This window comes from Myxine glutinosa, chromosome 2 (genome assembly GCF_964187855.1).
Source record: "Myxine glutinosa chromosome 2, kmMyxGlut1.1, whole genome shotgun sequence".
NCBI lineage: Eukaryota > Metazoa > Chordata > Myxini > Myxiniformes > Myxinidae > Myxine > Myxine glutinosa.
In genome coordinates this window covers 113,915,623-113,937,099 of record NC_136262.1, presented here as the reverse complement: position 1 = coordinate 113,937,099, position 21,477 = coordinate 113,915,623, and the positions used below count along the sequence as shown (strand labels likewise).

The 21,477-nt window shown below is 47.7% G+C and overlaps 1 protein-coding gene across 2 annotated transcripts in view; it reads right to left on the bottom strand.

Annotated features, from left to right (window-relative positions):
* The window catches only part of LOC137415160 (guanine nucleotide-binding protein G(I)/G(S)/G(T) subunit beta-1), a 49,237-nt gene extending 28,871 nt beyond the window's left edge, over nt 1–20,366 (bottom strand). The window contains exons 1-4 of one of the 2 annotated variants that reach the window (XM_078771455.1): nt 20,111–20,366; nt 14,525–14,566; nt 13,799–13,860; nt 11,876–11,914 (exon numbers count right to left, since the gene is read on the bottom strand). In XM_078771455.1, coding sequence (XP_078627581.1) covers nt 11,876–11,914; nt 13,799–13,855 — 96 coding nt within the window. In that variant the 5' untranslated portion in view covers nt 13,856–13,860; nt 14,525–14,566; nt 20,111–20,366. Of the gene's footprint in view, nt 1–11,875; nt 11,915–13,798; nt 13,861–14,337; nt 14,357–14,524; nt 14,567–20,110 lie in introns of those variants that run through there. The other variant, XM_078771456.1, reaches the window with a different exon arrangement.
* Nucleotides 20,367–21,477: the final 1,111 nt, after the last annotated feature.

Sequence of the window (21,477 nt, the reverse complement as noted above, 5' to 3'; positions counted from 1 at the left end):
TCGGGTTGCACGCAAAGTATTGACATGGGCATTGACGAAGTTAGGAGTGGAGGAATGGTTGATCAGAGTAGTGATGGCAATGTACAAAAGAGCGCGCACAACCATAAGGACGAAGGACGGGAACAGTGGTGAGTTTGAGGTGAAGGTGGGAGTGCATCAGGGGTCGGTACTAAGTCCACTACTATTTGTAGCTGTGATGGAGGTGCTGGCTCAGAACGTAAAGGAGGGTTTACCGTGGGAGTTGTTGTATGCAGATGATCTGGTGTTGATTGCGGAAAGTATGGATGGACTGAAGGAAAAGATGAACACGTGGAAGGAATGTATGGAGACAAAAGGTCTGAAGGTGAATATCGGAAAGACGAAGGTGATGGCAAGTGGTAAAGCATGTGGTGAGGTGGAAATAACTGGGAAGTGGCCCTGTGCTGTGTGTAGGAAGGGTGTCGGAGTCAACTCCATTCAGTGTACAATGTGAGCTGAATGGGTTCATCAAAAATGTAGTGGTCTGAGAGGGTCATTTACCAGTGTGGCAGCTACATTCAAATGTAAGGTGTGCACAGAGGGAGCTGCAGATGGAGGAAATGTTGAGTTGGATCTTGGAGATGGCGTGAAGCTGGAAGGTGTGAAAACATTTTGCTACCTCGGAGACATGCTGAATGGAGAAGGTGGATCAGACTCGGCAACGGTTGCTCGAGTGAGATGTGCATGGAAGAAGTTTCGGGAATTGAGTGGCGTGCTGATGAGGGGAGTGTCGTTGAAGCTGAAGGGAAAGGTGTATGCTGCATGTGTGAGAGGTGTTATGATTTATGGGAGCGAGACATGGGTAATGAACGTAGAGCAGCAACGAAGGTTGGAAAGGGTGGAAATGCGAATGGTTTGACGGATGTGCGGAGTATCGTTGAGAGGAAGACAAATGATGAATTGCGAAAGATGATGGGAATAGAGCCTGTGATTGATGCTGTGAAGAGGAACAGGTTGAGATGGTTTGGTCATGTGTTGAGGAAGGATGAAAGTGACTGGTTGAGAAGAGTGATGGAAATGAATGTAGAAGGAAGTAGAAGACGGGGAAGACCGAGAAAGACCGAGAAAGACTTGGCTAAAGATGGTGGAAGAAGAAATGCGGGCAAGGGGGTTATAACAAGGAGAGATGCAGAAAATATGGCAAAATGGAGAAGATAGTCATGGGGACCGCAAGGCTAACCCCTGCTCTAGCAGGGAAAATGGCCTTTAAAACGCATGTTGTTGTTTCATTAATCATCCACTTTCTAAACGTCCTCCTTGCCCCTCCCCTCCAAATCTCCCCCCTTGCCCCTCTCCTCCTAAACTCCGCCCTTGCCTTTCCCCTACTAAACTCCCCCCTTGCTCCGCCCATTCAATACTCACCCCCCCAACCCCTCCCCTTCAAATCTACCACCGAACCATTCGTCCCAAATTCTCCCTCATCCCACCTCCTTCTCAAAGATGCCTCCTCCCCATTTAATCTCCCTTCAATCTCATACCTCCACCTCCCCCAACCTTCGACCTTCCTCTGCCCCCCCCCCCCCCTCAAACAACCCCTCACTGTGCCTCATCCCATCACCATCAAACCTTTCGTCCTCCTCATCCTTCCCTTTCTTGTAACTCTTCTGTAATCTCTGCCACACTATCAACTGCTCTTCCTACCTTCCCCTCTCATTCTGCATCTGACCCGACCCCTCCCCTCCCCTCCCCTGTCCTGCACCCGATGCTCCCCCTCTCTCCTCATTAACGGTATGGACCTCAAACATCCAGGGCCTTCGCTCAAACCTGATTGATCTCTCCATTCAGGTTGCTTCTCCCACCCCCCCCCCCCCTTCCCACGCCTCCTGCCCCCAAGCCCTCTCCCTCCCACACTTCTCCCTGCTCAAATGTTGTGGTTGTGTGCTTCCCCTTCTCTCCCCATCTTGTCTTCCGCTCCCTCTTTTTGTATATTTTGTTTGTGTGGTTGATTTGTTTGTGAAATAAATGTTAGCTCTTTCACAAGCCTCGATTCAGTATACAAAAAAATAATAATAATAATAAATAAATTTTAAAAATCCAGACTTAATCTGCTTAACAGAAACTTTCCTCCTTCAAGATGTCTCTGATTCCTTAATATCTCTTCCTGGTTACTCCCTCCTCTGGTATGATAGACCTGAGCCTCCTCCTGGTGGTGGGGTGGCTATCTTTATCAAAACCTCTCTTCCTCACTCTCCTTGCACTGCCCTCTCTCCACCCCACCCCCAGGAGTACCTCTGGCTCCGGCATCCTCTCCGCTCCCACCTTTTGTTCATATGTGTTCTGGACCGTCCTCCAAACAGTGATGACTCCATTTACATTTCGCTGTCGGACAACATGGACCAACTTCTATCAACTCATCCAAACTCTCTCTTCCTCATATGTGGCGACTTTATCTGTCATCATGCCAGCTGGCTGGGTGTGGGTTCATCTCACACCAGCCATGGCAACTCAGCAAAGGACTTCTGCAACTCATTGGGACTGAGACAATCTGTCAATTTCCCAACCCGGATCTCAGTCAACGGAGTATCTTCTCTTCTGGACTTGGTTATGACTAACTTCCCTGCAAATGTCTGCTGCTCTTCTTCTGCTCCAATCGGTTCTGCTGATCATGTGCTTGTTAAAGTGGACATCTCTCTGGCCATTCTCAGAGCCTCCTCAGCGCCGACGAGTCTGGCATTTCACTCAGGCTGACTGGCACGGTCTGCAAGCAGCCATCAATCATCTGGACTGGTCTCCCATCTCTACTGCTTCTGACATAAATTCTTCCTGGGAATTCTTCCAAAGCAAACTGCTCTCTCTCATGCACAGATTTATCCCATCTCGTCTTCAGTTGTCTTACCCTTCCTCCCGTCCATGGTACACTGAATCTTGTGGTGAGGCAGTTGCCCTGAAACAACTTGCCTTTGCCTCTTGGAAGGCAAATCCAACTGAAGGCAATCTCAGTTCCTTCCACCAAGCTCGGAACAAGTGTGTTTCTACCCTCAGGAGTGCCAGGAAGCACTATCTCTCCACACTCAAGATTGAACTCTCAAACCTGTCTCCTTCCTCCAAATTCTGGTGGCGTCTGGTCAAATCCGTTTCTGGTGTTTGTTTCCCATCCATCCCCTGCCTTACCTCAAATGGCTACACAGTCGACACCGCACGTGACAAAGCTGAATGCCTCAACTCTGTGTTTGCCTCAAAATCTTGTGTCCCAAACCCATCTCTCTCTGTTCCCACCTTTCCCAGTCGAACCCAACTGCTCCTGGACTCTGTGTCCTTCTCTCCTGACAAGGTGGAGAAGTTTCTGTCAAACCTCGACTCTGATTCTGCAACTGGACCAGACGGCATCAGCCCACGGGTCCTAAAATCCTGCTCTGCCGCTCTATCTCATCCTCTCTCTGTTCTTTTCACCCACTCTTTTGCTCAAGGTGATCTGCCAGCATCTTGGAAATCAGCTAACATTACCGCTTTACACAAAAAAGGTGAAAAAACAGATCCTTGCAACTACAGACCAATCAGACTGCTTCCAATTATCAGCAAAGTCATGGAATCCATCCTTGCTTCAGATATCAAATCCTTCCTCTTCTCCAATGGCTTGATCTCTGATCTTCAATTTGGATTCAGACCAGGTCATTCGACTCTGGACATGTTGCTTCTGCTGTCTCAACAATGGATGTAGGTCCTCAATGCCAAACAGGAAATCAGAGCTGTCTCACGTGCCTTCGATACGGTCTGGCACCCAGCTCTGCTCACCAAACTCTCCTCCTATGGTATCCATGGAAATCTCCACTCATGGCTTGCGGACTTCCTCTCTGGTCGAAGGCAACGTGTGGTCCTGAATGGATTTCTCTCATCTCCCCTTCCTGTTCTGGCTTGAGTTCCCCAAGGTAGTGTTCTGGGCCCTGTGCTATTTCTGGTCTTAATCAATGATCTCTCCGACTCTGGAAAATCCTCTCCATCTCTTTGCTGATGACTGCACGATCTGCCGCTCCATTCCTCATCCCTCAGATCGGCAGTCTGCAGCCGCCTCACTCTCTGCAGACCTGGAAAAAATCAGACTGGTCAAACAAGTAGAACATGTCTCTCAATCCTGACAAATCACACACTCTTACAATGTCTCTCCGAAAGGACCGACTGGAAAACCCTCCCATCTACTTTCTCAACAATCCTCTCCAAGAAGTTCTGTCGCTCAAGCTTTTGGGTCTCACTATCTGCCATGATCTTTCTTGGGAAAACCACATTACCAAGCTGGCCTCCAAAGCCAGTCGCCGACTGGGCATCCTCCGTCGTGCGAAGTCCTTCCTTGGCACACCTGAGCTCCTCACCACATGCAAGGCTTTCATCCGCAGCTCAATGGAATACTGTTCCCCCCTCTGGGCTGGTGCTCCTGCCTCACACCTAGCTCGGCTTCACGCTGTTGAAACCAAAGCTTTCAGAATCATTGGAATCTCCTGCGATGAAGTTAACTCCGAGGGCCTTTCACTCACTCACCGCAGGCAGGTTTGTGGTCTCTGTCTTCTACCGACTCCTCTCCGGCCTTGCTCCCTCAGCTCTCTCTGTGCTCTGTCCCCCCAATATTCCTTCAGGTCGCACAAGATCTGCCTGCAACCCTCTTATGGTTAAACTGCCAAAATATAGGCTCTCTGCTCACCTTCACTCTTTCATTCCCCTTTTCTCCCGCCTCTGGAACAAACTCCCCCACTCCCTTCAATCCCACTCCTCTCTCCAGGTCTTTAATAAACAGCTGTTCACCACCATCTCTTATCTTCCCCACCATCCAAAACCTTGATGTTTTCTACCCCCGCTAATTCACCCCAGATACACTTCTTTTTTTTTCTTTTCTTTAATTCAAACTTCTTTCCTGGAAGTCCTTGCAGTGTTCATATGTTTTATACCCTCTCCCACCTCCCCCAAAGCCCTCCCCCTCCCACATTTCTCCCGTTGTCCCTGCTCTCAAATGTTGTGTTTGTGTCCTTCCCCCTCTCCTCTCTCTCCCCATCTTGTCTGCCGCTCCCCTTATTTTTTGTGTGTCGGTTTGACTTTTTGCGTGATTAATGTTAGCTCTTTCACGAGCCTCGATGTCGTATACAAAAAACAACAAAAAAAAAAAAACACATGCAGCATACACCTTTCCCTTCAGCTTCAACGACACTCCCCTCCTCATCAGCACGACACTCAGTTCCCGAAACCTCTTCCATGCACATCTCACTCGAGCAACCGTTGCCGAGTCTGATCCACCTTCTCCATGCAGCATGTCTCCTCGGTAGCAAAATGTTTTCACACCTTCCAGCTTCACTCCGTCTCCAAGATCCAACTCAACATTTCCTCCATCTGCAGCTCCCTCTGTGCACACCTGACATTTGAATGTAGCTGCCACACTGGTTAATGAACCTCTCAGACCACTACATTTTTGATGAACCCACTCAACGCACATTGTACATTGAATGGAGTTCACTCCGACACCCTTCCTGCACACAGCACATGGCCAGTTCCCAGTTCTTTCCACCTCACCACATGCTTTACCACTTGCCATCACCTTCGTCTTTCCGATATTCACCTTCAGACCTTTTGTCTCCATACATTCCTTCCACTTGTTCATCTTTTCCTTCAGTCCATCCATACTTTCTGCAATCAACACCAGATCATCTGCATACAACAACTCCCACGGTAGACCCTCCTTTACGTTCTGAGCCAGCACCTTCATCACAGCTACAAATAGTAGTGGACTTAGTACCGACCCCTGATGCACTCCCACCTTCACCTCAAACTCACCACTGTTCCCGTCCTTCATCCTTACAGCTCTGTGCGTGCTCTTTTGTGCATTGCCATCACAACTCTGATCAACCATTCCTCCACTCCTAACTTCCTCAATGCCCATGTCACTACTTCACGTGGAACCCTATCGAATGTTTTCTCCAGATCAACAAACCCAAGAAACAACTTCTTCCTCTTCTCCATGTACTTCTCCTGCAACTGCCTTACAATAAAAAGCGCGTCTGTCGTTCCTCTTCCTGGCATAAATCCAAACTGCATTTCGTCGATCTTCACTTTCTTCCTTATCCTCCTCTCCAACACTCTCTCCAATACCTTCATTCCATGCTCCAATAACTTTATCGCTCGATATGAGCCACAGTCCAGAGGGTCACCTTTCCCCTTGTATAGAGGGACGAGGGTACTCAGTTCCCAATCCACTGGAATGCAGCCTTCTTTCACCACCAGATTGCAGATCTCTGTCATTCTCTTCACCCCCCAACTTCCTGCTGCCTTCAAGATATCTCCCACAACTCCCGTCGGCCCTCCCGCTTTTCTGCTCTTCATTGCTTTTATCGCTTCCTCAACTTCCTTCTCAGTTATCTTCTCTGCCGGTCCTAAAACTGGGTTACTCTCCATGTTGCCATCCCATTCATTCTCTGCATTCAACAGCAATTCCTTATATCTCTTTCATCTTCCTTCAATTCCATCGGTGTCCACAACGATTTGTCCCACTTCACAGTTCAAGCAACTCACCACCATCACATCACACCGCTCTTTCGCTATCTGCTTTGCAATCCTGAATACCGCTCTCTGACGCTCTTCCGAATCCAAGCGTTCTCCGAACATTTTCCTACATGCCTCCTGCACCTTTGCTACCTCTTTCTTTGCAGCCTTCTTGGCTGCCTTATAACTTTCATGCTCTGCTTTTTCTGCCCCAGTACCCTTCACCTTCTGCCACTCCTTGAACTTCTTCCTCTTCTCATCAATCCTCTTTCCAACTTCATCATCCCACCACCATGTTTCCGAGTGCCTCGGTGGTACTTTTGTCCATCCACATACCTCACCAACGGCTCCCAACAGTATCTTTCATTGACATCCAACCACTTTCAAGCTCAACCACATCATCCTCTACCCTACTCAGCCTCTCTTTTAATGCCTCCCTTACTGTCACCTCTTTCAACCTCCACACCTTCATTCTCGGTTGGTACTTCACCCGCCGAGGTCTCCTCGCACCTTTCACCCTTATGTCGCAGACAACCAAGTGGTGCTGTGAAACAGCCTCCTCCCACGGGATCACCTTTGTGTCCTGGAGGTGCCCCCTCTCTTGCCTACGCACCATCAGGTAGTCAACGGTTGTCGTCGACCCACCTGACGTGTAAGTAACGAGCTTATTATCCTCTTTCTGGAACTGAGTATTACAAATCAACAAATCAGCTCCATCAGCAAACTCCAAAATCCTTTCACCTTCTCCATTTCTCACACCATATCCATAACCCCCATGAACTCCCTCAAAACCATCCATACTCCTTCCCACATGTCCATTTAGGTCTCCTCCTACCACAACAACTTCCTCATCTTTCACGTTTTCCATCAGCTTCTCTATTGCACACCAGAACTTGTCCTTCTCTTCAATGCTCCGACCAACCTGCGGAGCATATCCCGAGATGACGTTCACCAAGAGCTTTCCAATCATCATTTTTACCATCATCAACCTATCACTCACTCTCGTCACACTCACCACACTGTCCACAAACTCCTCAGAAAACAGGACACCAACGCCATGCACGCCCTCCGGGCACCCTTGCCACACAAACTTGTATTTCTGTCCCTGCCTACCCTTCACCATTCTCACACCACTTCCCTTCCATCTCGTCTCTTGCACACAACATATGTCCACTCTTCTTCTGATCAATACTTCCACCACCTCTCCTGATCTCCGTCATTGTCCCGACATTCCATGTCCCAAACCTCAGAAACTGATCTCCACTTCGGGCATCAGACATTTCGTCGTCATAAATGGAGTGATTTCCACCCTTGCTTCGATCGGGTTCCCCACCTTGAGTTTTGACGAGAGGGAGTGGGGTCCCCCACGGGGTACTTCGGGCTGTACCCTGCCCATACGTAGTTGTAATTGTCATGGTTCTCTTTTTGAGGCAATGTTTTTCTGGCCGGATGCCCTTCCCGACGCCAACCCTTTTAGTCGCCTCTTCCGACACGCAGGGATACGGTGTAGCTATTCTAAACCGGGGTACACACCGGAGTACACACCCCGGTATCATGCTATATACAGTATTGTTTTTGGCCCTATCACTAAATGATGAAGAATCGCTTCAATTTTTCTTAAATAATTCTCGTATCGGATTCAGATCTTCACTATAATCAAATCGAATTTATTCGTCCTCGTCACACACCCAACATGTCCACCAATTTTTGTCTGGATCCGTCCATAACTTTGAGATATCGTACTACATATCGGTTTTAGCCCGATCACTCAATGGGGAAGAATCGCTGAAAAATTCTCTGATCCGGATCCGGATTTGAATATTCACCAAAATAGATTCATTTCTGCCTCGTCACATATACAACCTGTCCATCAAATTTCGACCGAATCCATCCATAACTTTGACATATCCCGTTCACAAACAGACAAACTGTCAGGGGTGAAAACATAACCTCCATCCGCCTTGGGTGGCAGAGGCAATAAGGGAGTGTGAGAGATACCTGGTCACGCAGGTGAACCTGAATTTGGGGTGAGGATGGGAAGGGGTTGTGTTGTGGAAGCCTTGGGATGTTGGAAGGTGAAAGTGTTGCCATGCATCTATTACGCTTCAGTCTGAACTTCCTTCCGGTATCGGCACTTCCGCGTTGGCAATGCCGCATACATTGTTGGGTACATCCAGGAAATAAATGCAGGGTTATTCAAAGCTGAATTGTGTGAAAATATAGAATGGGCGCCCGTCGGGCTTTTGCGCTAATCTATGTAGATTAATGAACATGGCTGGGAGGCTGGTGTCGATTACACCGTTAGCATCGGCCATTCCAAAAGCATTGCTCGGTACACCGGCGACATTATTTAAGGATGAATGCTGTGAAAATATATCATTTCTGGATTTATTTAGTCCATATATATTTAAGTGGGCAGTTATGGTAAGGCTTGCGTAGGGAAGGTGAGAGGGAGAGAAGGGGTTGAGGGTTGGTGTTGTTTTATAGCCCCAGACCGTTCTCTTGAACAAGTCCGCGCCACGGAGCCAGCCGATCGATCTCCCAGGAGCGACCCAGAAATCCTCCACATCCAGGATGGTGTACCCACACCTTTACGAAGTCAGGATCATGACAGATAAATTAGAGAAAGAGAGAGAGAGAGAGGGGGGGGGGGGGGGGGGAGAGAGAGAAGAGACAGACAATAGGGAAAGGGCTGGTCCATTGGGAACAATTGGAACTCTGACCGTGACCGCGCTGCCCTAACGAATCCGGGCAGCAGGGCAGAATGGGGAGGATTTGGCACCCGACTTGCGTTGGAGGGTACAACCTCCACCCCGATAGTGGGGTTGGAGGTTGTTGGAAAAGAAGGTCACAGTGCAAAACCATCCTGGGGAGAGTGAACACCCCTGATGCCAAGTTTGAACATCATGTACCAAAGGATGTGACTTGTAAATCATAAGAAACACACAGCAGGGGTCATGGGGGTGGAGGTTTGGGCAGAAGCTATCCTGGGGGAGTGGACAGTCTTCATGGAAAGCTTGAGCCCCGTGGGTGTCAAAAGGTGTGGCCAGCAAATGAGACAACGCACGCACTTGTATAGATACACACACACATGAAGGTGGATACTTTAAGACCTGGGAAGACTGTTCCATCTTTCGAAACCCACATTATGGGGAGATAACAGTGAACAAATGCCTTCACTTCCCTGGGCATTCTGGATACCAGTGATGTCAACAATGGCGCCATCTTTCTCACTGCACTCAGCGGGGCAGTTCCGAAGGAGGAATTTCCTCCTCCCCACAGAATTTTTCACCAGCAAGACAAGTTTTCTGTTCTACTTGACCATCTGGTATGCATGCCTCACCATAAGGCATCGGTGGCCTGGCTCGAAGATGAAGCACTTGTGCTCACATGGCATGCCCGCATGAATTCCGACTAAATCGGAACCCCCCCCCCCCCCCTTCCCATGCCTCCCCCCAAAGCCCTCTCCCTCCCACAGTTCTCTCGATGTCTCCATGTCTCTCGGTCTCTCGGTCCCTGCTCTCAAATGTTGTTTGTGTCCTTCCCCCTCTCTCCCCATCTTGTCTACCGCTCCCGATGTTATTTGTTTTATGTGTCTGTTTGTCTTTGTGTGATTAATGTTCGCTCTTTCACGAGCCTCGATCTTGTATACAAAAAAGAAAAAGAAAAAAAAAAGGGACAAGATGGAATATTCAAAAGTCTATTTCAAAAATCTATATAAACGCCACGCATGTGAGGGGTAAATCGCTAAACAGGAAGCGTGTCGATAGGGATTTTGGACAACCTGTGGTCAAATCCAAACAGACAAGATGCTGGAAATTGATTTATTATTTAGCAGGGAAAAATGAGCAGATTTAATGACACTCACACAAATGGGTGAGGACGATCAAGCGAGGGGTTTATAAAAAAAGGGGGGGAATAAATAAATCCAGGTAGTGTGATTGGAGGCATGGGAGTTGTGTGATAGGTGGGTGGGGGGGGGGGGGGTGGGGGGGGAGTTGAAAGAAAAAGCCAGAAGCAAAGCACTAATGGTGATTTCTGTAAGCATTTCCTTTTACAATATTACAGGTGGAGGTGTAGAACGATTAGTTATGGTTAACACCCCTAACCCAACCCCCCCTCCGATACACCTCATCACTCGATAACCCCACTCACTCCATACCTCCAATGACCAAAAGATAACTGTGGTTAATACTCACAACTCAGACTTTACCACTACTACTGCAACTCCGATGATTGAACCACTGTGGTTACCAAGTCTTACGAACTCACATTCATTAGGGAACGGAGATTACAGTCTTATTCACATCCCAATAACTGTGCAAAAAAAAAGAAGCTTTTCCAGAGATGGAGATCCATTTGAGTTTAGAGATCATAGGTGAGCACAGACCTTCAACTTATGGCTCTCTCACACAAAGTTGTACATGACATGGCAATACTTGTATAATGTGCCCTGATAACAAAAGGACCATTTGTGTTGGTACATTTTGAGTGCACCCCTATAGACCACACGCAAGAATGCCGGTACAACTCAAACACGAGAGTTCTGCAGAGCACGCACATGAGCGTACCGGGAGAGTGCGGCAGTGGGGCACAGACATGTATGTGGCAGCAGAGTGCATGCGTGTGCACCGGGTCAGCATTGTAGAGTACGCACAGGTACAGTGCACACATGCGAGAGTGCAGTATAGTGCACACACAAGTGCGCTGGTAGGGTGCGCGTACACACACAAACACACAAACACACACACACACACACACACACACACACACACACACACACACACACACACACACACACACACACACACACACACACACACACCAGCAGTGTGTGCACTCCAGAATGTAGCAGAGCGTGCATGCAAGAGTGCGGTAGAGTGCACGCACGAGTGCGCCGGTACAGCTCACACACGCGGCACTCTCACATGTACGCGAAATCAAAAGTAAGCAAATAGCAGACATGACCAAAACGCTTTAAGAAGATCAATCATTGTGGGTTACGATTTAAACAGAACTCCTTCCTTACAAACGCAGGATAGCCAGCTTCGTGGCATGGTGCAGCATATTGTGCAGACCATGACTCATCCTTCCAAACCCCCTTAATGCCAAGAGCTCAGGATAAAACCGAAGCAACGGGAGCCAGAGCAGCAGCAGATGGCACCGAGGCAGGGGGAGCGAGCAGGGGGTGCAGATTCCAGCTTATCATCTCATTAGCTACCTAACGACCCAATTCCCTCGTTAACAAAGAACACACCCAGCCGCCCAAACGCTATTCTCCCTTTCCACCAACTGTTATACTTCCTGCACACCGACTGTATGCCCACAATTCCTGCACAGGGCCATGGGTCCCCGCCTCCGAAGAGCAAGGTTTGAGAGCAGACCCTCCCGTGCCACTCACCTGAGCGAGTGTAGCATCTCCACAGGCTTTCCTGGCATCCTACGGTGACGAGGGATGGAGAAAGGACAGAGAGCGTTTGTAAAAGGAACGTTTCCTATTTTGTTGCGAGTTCTTGTAACCATTACACCATCATGACCAACAGTGTATCAAAGTCTTCCGGCCAAACACATTCCAACGCAAAAACGGTAAACACTGTTCATCTCGAGCCCAGACGGTCGCATCGGTAACCAACATGGAAATAACCTGGCCGTGTTAACTCTTCCTCATAATCGACTTGACCAGACATGCGGTAACCCACGAGCCAGTTTGCTCGGAGCGCTCGATTTAAAATCTTCAGATAGTCCCTCCTGCCGTGCCCGTCTGCCATTCAAACCGAGTGTCGCCACCATTCCACATCCTTCAGAAGATTTCCTTTTGCAAAGGACTCGGCATACATACGTCAGGGTCTTAATAGATCCTGAAGGCAGCAACTGGGTGCCCCTTGAGGCCATCTACGTGGAGATAAAACTGAGGATGGATGCATTAGCATCAAGTGGTCATATCGATCTCCATAATTTACCAGACTACGCACAGACCCATTATCAAGGAGCGATGGTGGTGAAACTCCAAACCAAGCAACGTTTGGATCAAAATACATACATACATATATATAATTATTTATATACATACATACATACATATATATATAATTATTTATATACATACATACATATATATATAATTATTTATATACATACATACATATATATATAATTATTTATATACATACATACATATATATAATTATTTATATACATACATACATATATATAATTATTTATATACATACATATACATAAATAATTATTTATATACATACATACATACAGACATATATACATATATATAATTATTTATATACATACATACGTATATATATAATTATTTATATACATACATACATATAATTATTTATACTAGGGCATGCCCGTACTATATATATGCCCGTACTATATATCTATCTAAAATTATATCCCCCCCCTCTATTTACATGAAATGGTTTGGTTCATTCGCAACGCCAAAGCGAACGGCGAACGGCTTGCGAGTACAGTGACAATCCCCCCCCTCTATTTACATGAATGGTTTGGTCCATTCGCAACGACCACAGAACCCCCCCCTCTATTTACATGCAATGGTTTGGTCCAAAGCGAACGGCTTCCGGAGTTTGGTAAAGCAATCGCCATCGCGTGCACAAATGCGCAGGAAAGCGAATGAATCGCAAATTCGTTTTTATTAGTTTTAAAACTTTATTAAAACATAGTTTAACGCCAACATAGTTTGCAAACGTGAAATAAATGAATACGCTCTCAAATGTGCCGTCCGAGGTAGAGTCTGATCGCCACGTTCGGCACACGTGATAGCTCGCTGCTCTCTGATTGGTTGAAGCGTTTTTTGGACATATCTCGGTAAGTAATTGTCCGATTAATATGAAACCTTGAAAAGGCACATCCTCGGGTCCCCAGCAATATACCTGGCAAGTTTCAAGTATATCGGACCCGTGGTTGTCGAGAAACAGCGGTCACAGACAAACACACAGACAGACACACACACACACAGAGATTACTGGAATTATAGATAGATACATACATACATACATATAATTATTTATATACATACATACATATATATATATAATTATTTATATATATATATATATATATATATTTTATTTAATTAAAAAAAAATTTTTTTTTTTTTAAGCCATCTCTGCACATGTAAATACCCTCAGTGCTGAGGTAATCTCCGTGCAGTTCCGCAGTTTGTTTTAGATGCGTGTGAGAATCTTTGAAATAAATAACTCCAAATCCATCCTGCAAAGGTGAATGGCCCAGCAGTCGACATGTCCGAAAGTCTCTATCCCGAGGGTCAAGGACGAGTTTTCACCTGAATCTGTCTCTTCAACTGTTCAGCTTCTTGTCTCAATTGTGCCAGCTCCCCCATCCTTCCTGCGAACGCACGCAGACAGACCTCTCAAACACCGACGACGGAAAATACCTTATTACGCTTCACGAGACGACCGCCAACTTGCGCGGTGCAAAGATAACCTCCCCAAGTTACAGCTCCTGAATGACAAATTAAACAGCTCAAACACAAGGAAGAAAATCCCATCCACCTCAGCCCGTACAATTCCACTTTTTCCTCCACCAGGGATTCAAGTTGGTAGGTCATCCTCCATCCCAATCAGTTATCTTTGATACCGCTACAAACCCGATACAACGACCTATTTTATTGCAGGTTTTTAACTTTATTTCCCTCCTCTATTTCATCCTCGTGTTAGGTTATCATGTCCACATGTTCTCCCACTACCCCACTGGCAGGGCGTTGCCTTGTATTCGGTCACCGCAACTTTTCCATAAACCTAGATTGTATGTACAACACAATATTAAAACTTTTATCTGAATGCTAGGAATGAATATGAATACCGATCAATGGAGGAGGTGTTTGGCAGGGAGGATGAAAAAGTCAAGAACCGAGGAGCTGGGTGGGAATTGGTCAATCAACTGGGTACAAGAAGTACAAGTAATGGACCGTCAGATGGGAAGACCGTGAGCGAGCACAATACCAAATCTCGTAAAGGATAATGTGGTGCAAAGGGGTGGAAGAGCTCACCTTTTTTACCCTCCCCTCACCTTCCCCTCTCTCACTGCCCACCTGAGATCAAGAGGGTGGGGGGGTGGGGGGGGGGCGAGTTTATTAGAACTATCCATTACATGTTACCACTCGGACTCACAACAATCAAGCAATCAGCCAAGGAGCACCACAACAATCAGCCAGGAGGCCATGTACCCCACAAAAAAAATCAGCTGTTGGGACCCATAACAATCAGCCAATGGGCACCACAACAATACAAATCAAAGGGCCCCACAACAATAAAAGCCAAAGGGACCCACAACAATACAAGCCAACGGGCCCCACAACAATACAAGCCAAAGGGCCCCACAACAATACAAGCCAAAGGGCCCCACAACAATATAAGCCAAAGGGCCCCACAACAATATCAGCCAACGGGCCCCACAACAATATGAGCCAACGGGCCCCACAACAATATCAGCCAACGGGCCCCACAACAATATGAGCCAACGGGCCCCACAACAATATGAGCCAACGGGCCCCACAACAATATGAGCCAACGGGCCCCACAACAATATGAGCCAACGGGCCCCACAACAATATGAGGCAAAGGGCCCCACAACAATATGAGCCAAAGGGCCCCACAACAACATAAGCCAAAGGGCCCCACAACAACATAAGCCAAAGGGCCCCACAACAACATAAGCCAAAGGGCCCCACAACAACATAAGCCAAAGGGCCCCACAACAACATAAGCCAAAGGGCCCCACAACAACATAAGCCAAAGGGCCCCACAACAACATAAGCCAAAGGGCCCCACAACAATATAAGCCAAAGGGCCCCACAACAATATAAGCCAAAGGGCCCCACAACAATATAAGCCAAAGGGCCCCACAACAATATAAGCCAAAGGGCCCCACAACAATATAAGCCAAAGGGCCCCACAACAATATAAGCCAAAGGGCCCCACAACAATATAAGCCAAAGGGCCCCACAACAATATAAGCCAAAGGGCCCCACAACAATATAAGCCAAAGGGCCCCACAACAATATAAGCCAAAGGGCCCCACAACAATATAAGCCAAAGGGCCCCACAACAATATAAGCCAAAGGGCCCCACAACAATATAAGCCAAAGGGCCCCACAACAATATAAGCCAAAGGGCCCCACAACAATATAAGCCAAAGGGCCCCACAACAATATAAGCCAAAGGGCCCCACAACAATATAAGCCAAAGGGCCCCACAACAATATAAGCCAAAGGGCCCCACAACAATATAAGCCAAAGGGCCCCACAACAATATAAGCCAAAGGGCCCCACAACAATATAAGCCAAAGGGCCCCACAACAATATAAGCCAAAGGGCCCCACAACAATATAAGCCAAAGGGCCCCACAACAATATAAGCCAAAGGGCCCCACAACAATATAAGCCAAAGGGCCCCACAACAATATAAGCCAAAGGGCCCCACAACAATATAAGCCAAAGGGCCCCACAACAATATAAGCCAAAGGGCCCCACAACAATATAAGCCAAAGGGCCCCACAACAATATAAGCCAAAGGGCCCCACAACAATATAAACCAAAGGGCCCCACAACAATATAAGCCAAAGGGCCCCACACCAAAATAAGCCAAAGGGCCCCACAACAATATAAGCCAAAGGGCCCCACAACAATATAAGCCAAAGGGCCCCACAACAATATAAGCCAAAGGGCCCCACAACAATATAAGCCAAAGGGCCCCACAACAATATAAGCCAAAGGGCCCCACAACAATATAAGCCAAAGGGCCCCACAACAATATAAGCCAAAGGGCCCCACAACAATATAAGCCAAAGGGCCCCACAACAATATAAGCCAAAGGGCCCCACAACAATATAAGCCAAAGGGCCCCACAACAATATAAGCCAAAGGGCCCCACAACAATATAAGCCAAAGGACCCCACAGCAATATAAGCCAAAGGGCCCCACAGCAATATAAGCCAAAGGGCCCCACAACAATATAAGCCAAAGGGCCCCACAACAATATAAGCCAAAGGGCCCCACAACAATATAAGCCAAAGGGCCCCACAACCATATAAGCCAAAGGGCCCCACAACAATATAAGCCAAAGGGCCCCACAACAATATAAGCCAAAGGGCCCCACAACAATATAAGCCAAAGGGCCCCACATCAATATAAGCCAAAGGGCCCCACAACAATATAAGCCAAAGGGCCCCACAACAATATAAGCCAAAGGGCCCCACAACAATATAAGCCAAAGGGCCCCACAACAATATAAGCCAAAGGGCCCCACAACAATATAAGCCAAAGGGCCCCACAACAATATAAGCCAAAGGGCCCCACAACAATATAAGCCAAAGGGCCCCACAACAATATAAGCCAAAGGGCCCCACAACAATATAAGCCAAAGTGCCCCACAACAATATAAGCCAAAGTGCCCCACAACAATATAAGCCAAAGGGCCCCACAACAATATAAGCCAAAGGGCCCCACAACAATATAAGCCAAAGGGCCCCACAACAATATAAGCCAAAGGGCCCCACAACAATATAAGCCAAATGGCCCCACAACAATATAAGCCAACGGGCCCCACAACAATATAAGCCAAAGGGCCCCACAACAATATAAGCCAAAGGGCCCCACAACAATATAAGCCAAAGGGCCCCACAACAATATGAGCCAAAGGGCCCCCCAATAATATGAGCCAAAGGGCCCCACAACAATATGAGCCAAAGGGCCCCACAACAATATGAGCCAAAGGGCCCCACAACAATATGAGCCAAAGGGCCCCACAACAATAAAAGCCAAAGGGCCCCACAACAATAAAAGCCAAAGGGCCCCACAACAATAAAAGCCAAAGGGCCCCACAACAATAAAAGCCAAAGGGCCCCACAACAATAAAAGCCAAAGGGCCCCACAACAATATAAGCCAAAGGGCCCCACAACAATATAAGCCAAAGGGCCCCACAACAATATAAGCCAAAGGGCCCCACAACAATATAAGCCAAAGGGCCCCACAACAATATAAGCCAAAGGGCCCCACAACAATATAAGCCAAAGGGCCCCACAACAATATAAGCCAAAGGGCCCCACAACAATATAAGCCAAAGGGACCCACAACAATATGAGCCAAAGGGCCCCACAACAATACAAGCCAAAGGGCCCCACAACAATATAAGCCAAAAGGACCCACAATAATACAAGCCATTTGGGCCACAGGCCCCACACCAATCAGCCATGAAACACACAACAATTAGCCAACAGATCCCACAACAATAATGCATCCGGCCACGAAACCCACAACAATCAGACAATGGGCCACAACAAAAGCCAGAGGGACCCACAATAATCAGCCATTGGGCCACAGGCCCCACAACAATCAGCGATGAAACCCACAACAATCGGACAACGGGCCACAACAATAAAAGCCAGAGGGACCCACAATAATCAGCCATTGGGCCACAGTTCCCACAACAATCAGCGATGAAACCCACAACAATCAGACAATGGGCCACAACAATAATCAGCCATTTGGGCAACAGGCCCCACACCAATCAGCCATGAAACCCACAATAATCAGCCATTGGGCCACGGGCCCCACACCAATCAGCCATGAAACCCACAATAATCAGCCATTGGGCCACGGGCCCCACAACAATCAGCCATGAAACCCACAATAATCAGCCATTGGGCCACGGGCCCCACACCAATAAGCCATGAAACCCACAATATTCAGCTTTTGGGCCCCGGGCCCCACAACAATCAGCCATGAAACCCACAACAATCAGCCAACGGATCTCACAACAATAAATAATCAATCAGGCCACGAAACCCACAATAATCAGCCATTTGGGCCACAGGCCCCACACCAATCAGCCATGAAACCCACAATAATCAGCCATTGGGCCACGGGCCTCACACCAATCAGCCATGAAACCCACAATAATCAGCCATGAAACCCACAATAATCAGCCATTGGGCCACAGGCCCCACACCAATCAGCCATGAAACCCACAATAATCAGCCATTGGGCCACGGGCCCCACACCAATCAGCCATGAAACCCACAATAATCAGCCATTGGGCCACGGGCCCCACAACAATCAGCCATGAAACCCACAATAATCAGCCATTGGGCCACGGGCCCCACACCAATCAGCCATAAAACCCACAATAATCAGCCATTGAGCCACGGGCCCCACACCAGTCATGAAACCTACAATAATCAGCCATTGGGCCACGGGCCCCACAACAATCAGCCATGAAACCCACAATAATCAGCCATTGGGCCACAGGCCCCACACCAATCGGCCATGAAACCCACAATAATCAGCCATTGGGCCACGGGCCCCACACCAATCAGCCATGAAACCCACAATAATCAGCCATTGGGCCACGGGCCCCACACCAATCAGCCATGAAACCCACAATAATCGGCCATTGGGCCACAGGCCCCACACCAATCAGCCATGAAACCCACAATAATCAGCCATGAAACCCACAATAATCAGCCATTTGGCCATAGGCCCCACACCAATCAGCCATGAAACCAACAATAATCAGCCATTGGGCCACGGGCCCCACACCAATCAGCCATGAACCCCACAATAATCAGCCATTGGGCCACGGGCCCCACACCAATCAGCCATGAAACCCACAATAATCAGCCATTGGGACACAGGCCCCACACCAATCAGCCATGAAACCCACAATAATCAGCCATTGGGCCACGGGCCCCACACCAATCAGCCATGAAACCCACAATAATCAGCCATTGGGCCACAGGCCCCACACCAATCAGCCATGAAACCCACAATAATCAGCCATTGGGCCACGGGCCCCACAACAATAAATAAGCAATCCGGCCACGAAACCCAAAACAATCAGCCATTGGGCCATGGGCCCCACACCAATCAGCCATGAAACCCACAATAATCAGCCATTGGGCCACGGGCCCCACAACAATCAGCCATGAAACCCACAATAATCAGCCATTGGGCCACGGGCCCCACAACAATCAGCCAACGGATCTCACAACAATAAATAATCAATCCGGCCACGAAACCCAATCCGGCCACGAAATCAGCCATGAAACCCACAATAATCAGCCATTGGGCCACGGGCCCCACACCAATCAGGCATGAAACCCACAATAATCAGCCATTGGGCCACGGGCCCCACACCAATCAGCCATGAAACCCACAATAATCAGCCATTGGGCCACGGGCCCCACACCAATCAGCCATGAAACCCACAATAATCAGCCATTGGGCCACGGGCCCCATACCAATCAGCCATGAAACCCAAAATAATCAGCCATTGGGCCACGGGCCCCACAACAATCAGCCATGAAACCCACACCAATTAGCCAACGGATCTCACAACAATAAATAATAAATCCGGCCACGAAACCCACAACAATCAGCCAACGGGCCAAGAGGCCCACATCAATCACTCGAACAGCCACGGGCGCAACAACAATCAACCAACGAACCAACCAACGAACCAACCAACCAACCAACCAACCAACCAACCACGGGCCCCACAACAGTCAACCAGCTCCAGGCCACGTAAATCATCAAGCACCAAACCTCCAGAAGCCAGGGCTCCCGAGCCTCCATTACCTTCGCAGCCCATGCACCCAGTCGCTCTCTCGATGAGGCGTCGATGCGGCGCGGAAAGACGCAGAGTGGGTGTGGTACCCGAAGGGAAATCGTGAGGGAGAGTTCGAGCTCGGAGCGGATAAACAGAGAAAGGAAGAAAACGAGGAAAAGATGCACAGAATGCGCGACAAAAAGGAGGAAAGAGGAAGAACGAAACAGGGAGGACACAAGGAACGACGGGGAGATCGCAACACCGCCCCTGCAATCGGCATCGGGAAACCCCGTGCTATCGGAAGTGCTGCCCGGAAGCCGATGACATGCTCACGTGACCCCCGTTGCTATGAGACGACGTTCGAGCCAAACGTTTCCACGACAGTGATATATTTCTTTTTGGTTTGCTTTTTCCGCCTTCAATATAACATTATCATTTGCAATTCGGAAATATTTTACGACATTAACCGCAATGTATAGAACTAGATTGTAAAATGTTATCGCGTACGTAAAAACCTCCGTAATATTGCCCTGAACCTACTCACACCACCCAGCCTTGTATGCACCGGAAGGAATCTCCCGACGTCTTCGTGCTTTATATATAATATAAGGGTGTGTGTGATAATTTCGCAATAATAATAAATAAGAAATTCGTGGAAACATCTAGAATGCAAATGTTTCATCGAAGTTTGTTATTTCAACTTCTTCACATTATGGATCTGGTTATCTCCGACTCTATAACGTCCACTTTTGAAGTGATGATCCGTTTATTGTTCCAAACTTTGTACAGGAGAAAGTTAAATAAATACTAATTCATATAAGTATATGTGTGACATAAAGGACACTTATGGCTTTGCAATGAAATACAATTATTTCAATAATTTTGTCTTAAATCTCTCCCTTTTACAATTGTCTATGTCATTTGTCTTTGCTGGACAGGGAATTGGTGATTTCACGGTGGGTTCCCAAAAAGTTTGAAGGTTTTGGATTGAAATGTCACATATTCTATGGTGAGGATATCACGGTTTGATCTGGACTCCCAATCCAGTATTTACTGATAATTTATTACGAATTCACTTCTACATAGTTTTGTTGCTACTTCAAGCCTTACAAATCCTTACTGATAATTCCTCATCATTCCCAATTACTATCAAACATTACCAATCATAACTAAGGCTGCCTATGATTACCAATTTTTTCAAATCCTTAAAAATCCCTGGGGTCAATGGCTTCTCTAGTACGAGGCGTTTTAAATTAATAATAACCATTACCTATGACTTTTGGGCCTCACTATATCAGCCATAACCTTTCTTGGTCAAACCACACCTCTAGCTTCGCCTCCAAAGCCAGCCACAGACTCGTGTCGGCACTCAACAGCCATGTGGACATTCTCCATC